The sequence below is a fragment of the Dipodomys merriami genome, unplaced genomic scaffold (genome assembly GCF_024711535.1).
Source record: "Dipodomys merriami isolate MVZ:Mamm:240054 unplaced genomic scaffold, mDipMer1.0.p SCAF_136, whole genome shotgun sequence".
Classification (NCBI taxonomy): Eukaryota; Metazoa; Chordata; class Mammalia; order Rodentia; family Heteromyidae; genus Dipodomys; species Dipodomys merriami.
Window position 1 is genome coordinate 3108828 of NW_027202671.1, and position 2971 is coordinate 3111798.

Genomic DNA, 2971 nt, shown 5'->3' on the forward strand with positions numbered 1-2971 from the left:
TGGATGACTGTAAGAGGTTACTAAAAATATAAAAATAGACTTACCAGATGATTTGGCCACCTAGCTCCTAGGTGTTTATGCAAAAGAAAAAAAACCATTATACAAAGTGATGTTTATAAAGGTATTTCTGCATGCCTTTATTTATTGTGAAACTGTTCATACTAGTGAAAAATTCAATTCAGTGAAGTACCCTACAAGAGATGAGAAAGTAGAGACAAAGTGGTCCATATATATATATATATATATATATATATATATATATATATATATATATATATATATATATATATGACATGCATAAGGAATCAGGAAATCCTACAATCTGCAGCAAAATGTATGGAACTAGAGCACAAATACCATATGTATACTGTATCTTACTCAAGCAAACTGAAAAAAATAAAATAGAAGCGTGATTCTGTGGGGCTGGAAAGGGCACAGGGGCAGATGTCAGGAGATTGAAAACAAAAGAAAGGTGGAAGATCAATGCATATAAATGATATATATGGAGAATCCTAGAATACCATTAATAAGTACATATGTATGTTAATGAAATAATATATCAGAAAATGAATGAATAAAATCTGAAGCAATAAATCTGTTCTTTGTATTAAAGACAATTCCTGCTTAAAATATTCAGCTAATTGTTTTATTCTTCTATAAATACTAACTGATGCCACAATTCATATTCTTCAAGTGTAAACTAACTGTGTCTGAGAACATCCTGACCAGGGGGAGGGAGTAGAAGGATCAGCTGGGTAGCCCAGCCTCACACTTTGCTTCTCTGGGAGGTTTTTGTTATGATTTGTATCACTGTGGAAGGAGTACTGAAAGCTTGTTGACAGTAATAAGTGGCAACATCTTCAGGCTGCAGGCTGCTGATGGTGAGAGTGAACTCTGTCCCGTGCCCACTGCCACTGAACCTTGGTGGAACTCCAGATTCTAAACTATCTGCACTATATATCAGAGATTTTGGAGCTTTCCCTGGTTGCTGCTGGTGCCAGGCTAAAGCATACCCAATTTCCTCGCTGGCCCTGCAAGTGATGGGGGCAGTGTCTCTTAGAGACATAGACAATGATGAGGGAGACTGAGTCATCTGGATGTCACACGGGGCACCTGGCAGCAGAAACTTGGAAATAAATATCCACACTATTAACCGAGTTATAGCAAGCCTTCCCTGAAAAGTAAAGCACCGTGGGTCACATGGAGCTATGTTAATCCTTAGAATTGTCCTTCCTTACCTGGGAGCCAGAGCAGCAGAAGCCCCAGGAGCTGAGCAGGGGTCCTCATGTCCATGATGTGTGCTGACTGGGACTGACTGCTGCACAGTGTGAGCAGCCTGTGAAGAAGCCTGATTATTGTGGGCAGTGCTGCTGGTACATGCAAATCAACAGCATTTGGGCAGGGCTAAACACAGCTGTCCAGTTGCCTCATCTCAGCAACTGCACACATTCTGAATTTCAGGGGACACAATTCATGTAAAAGGATAAGTTGTAGCCACAGAAGGAGATCACCAAATTGTTCCTGTGGTTTGATCATACTAATGATCCCTTGGAGGATCAAAGCTTCTTTCTGTTTAATTTCTTTGTGTCAGAGAAGACTTGTCCACTGGAAACTTAGTTCTAGAAATTTATAGACAAAATTTGCTTCACACCAATTTGGCAGTCTTTATAGTGCAGAATAGAAAGTTTTGGAATTGCTATGAATTATTGATAATCTTTATGTGGCAACATATTAGCACTGCTGTCCTGTAATGAAATCCATGGGAATGAAATAAGAAAGTGGAACTCATTGATATGAAAATGCCTGGATTGCTCAGTCTTATTTTCTCCTCTACCACTGAATTTCTTGTCCCAGATGATCCATAAAAGCAAGTCCTTTCAGAGATTTTCTTCCTTCATGCCTGCAACCTTTTTTTAAAACAACCTAGCCTTGGGTATTATTTCAAATGTCCATGCTTGAGACCCTCTTACTATTCCTTCTGGGTTTTAAACTTCTTCACCCTTAGGTATTATGTTCAGAAGTAAATTCTCCTTGAAAGGGAGGATGAACTCAGTTTATCTGAAACTTATTGTATCACCTAAATCTGCATCTGTCTCCTCCATTCTGGTCTCTTCTAGTTACTAAGAGAACAATGTGCTCAACACCTTCATTAAAGATACTGGGCCCAGGAAGATTGAGTAGAACTCTAAAAAGGAAGATCATGCTGGAATCTTTGAATAGATTCTTGGATAGATTCTTGGATAGAATCTATTCTTTGAACACAGAGAAATGTCATTTATCTTGGAAGGAAGCAACAGTAGAAGTAAGAGTGAGGAGAGCTGATTATCTACGCAAGGGAGAAATAGCATTGTTGACTCCAATGCAGGTGCTAAGATGGAGTGACACAGAGGACATTTGCCTGTGCAGTTGTCAGGGCTCAGGAAGACACTACTGTATGGAATGCAAAGATGGCTCATCTTATCAACATTATTACAGTCTGAAGAGTGTATGAACAAATGTGGGGGAGAATATTTGATATGACTGGGTTAACTGCAGTGTCACAAGAAGTTTCATAGCATCCAGAAGAGCTATTGATCACATGGTTAGATTCATGAGGGATAATTAGTGACAATATTACTACTCTTCAGCCAAAGAAATTAGATGATAATTTTGTCTAACTTTAAAATTTTATTGTAAAGATGCTGTACAGAGGGATCACAGTTACATGAGTAAGACAATGAGTACATTTCTTGTCGAACATTGTTACCCCCCCTTGTTCTCCCACTATCCCTTCCCACCCCCTCTTCCCCCAGTCCTCCCCCCACCCAAAGTTGTAAAGTGCATTTCCAATATACTGTCTTGTTGGTATCATTGTTGCAATGGGTCATCCTGTTTCCTTGTCTCAGCATTTTGTTATTCCCCTTTCCTTCCCAAAATTAGAAAAACGTATATACAAGATGCAGGGTACCAGAATCACATACAGTGACATCAA

General features: G+C 39.1%; 1 gene segment (V, D, J or C); it reads right to left on the reverse strand.

Annotated features, from left to right (window-relative positions):
- Window positions 1-766: 766 nt before the first annotated feature.
- On the reverse strand, window positions 767-1293 carry LOC138825201 (immunoglobulin kappa variable 1-39-like). The segment is given in 2 exon segments: window positions 767-1113; window positions 1239-1293. Coding segments are annotated over 2 exon segments (402 nt in total).
- Window positions 1294-2971: the final 1678 nt, after the last annotated feature.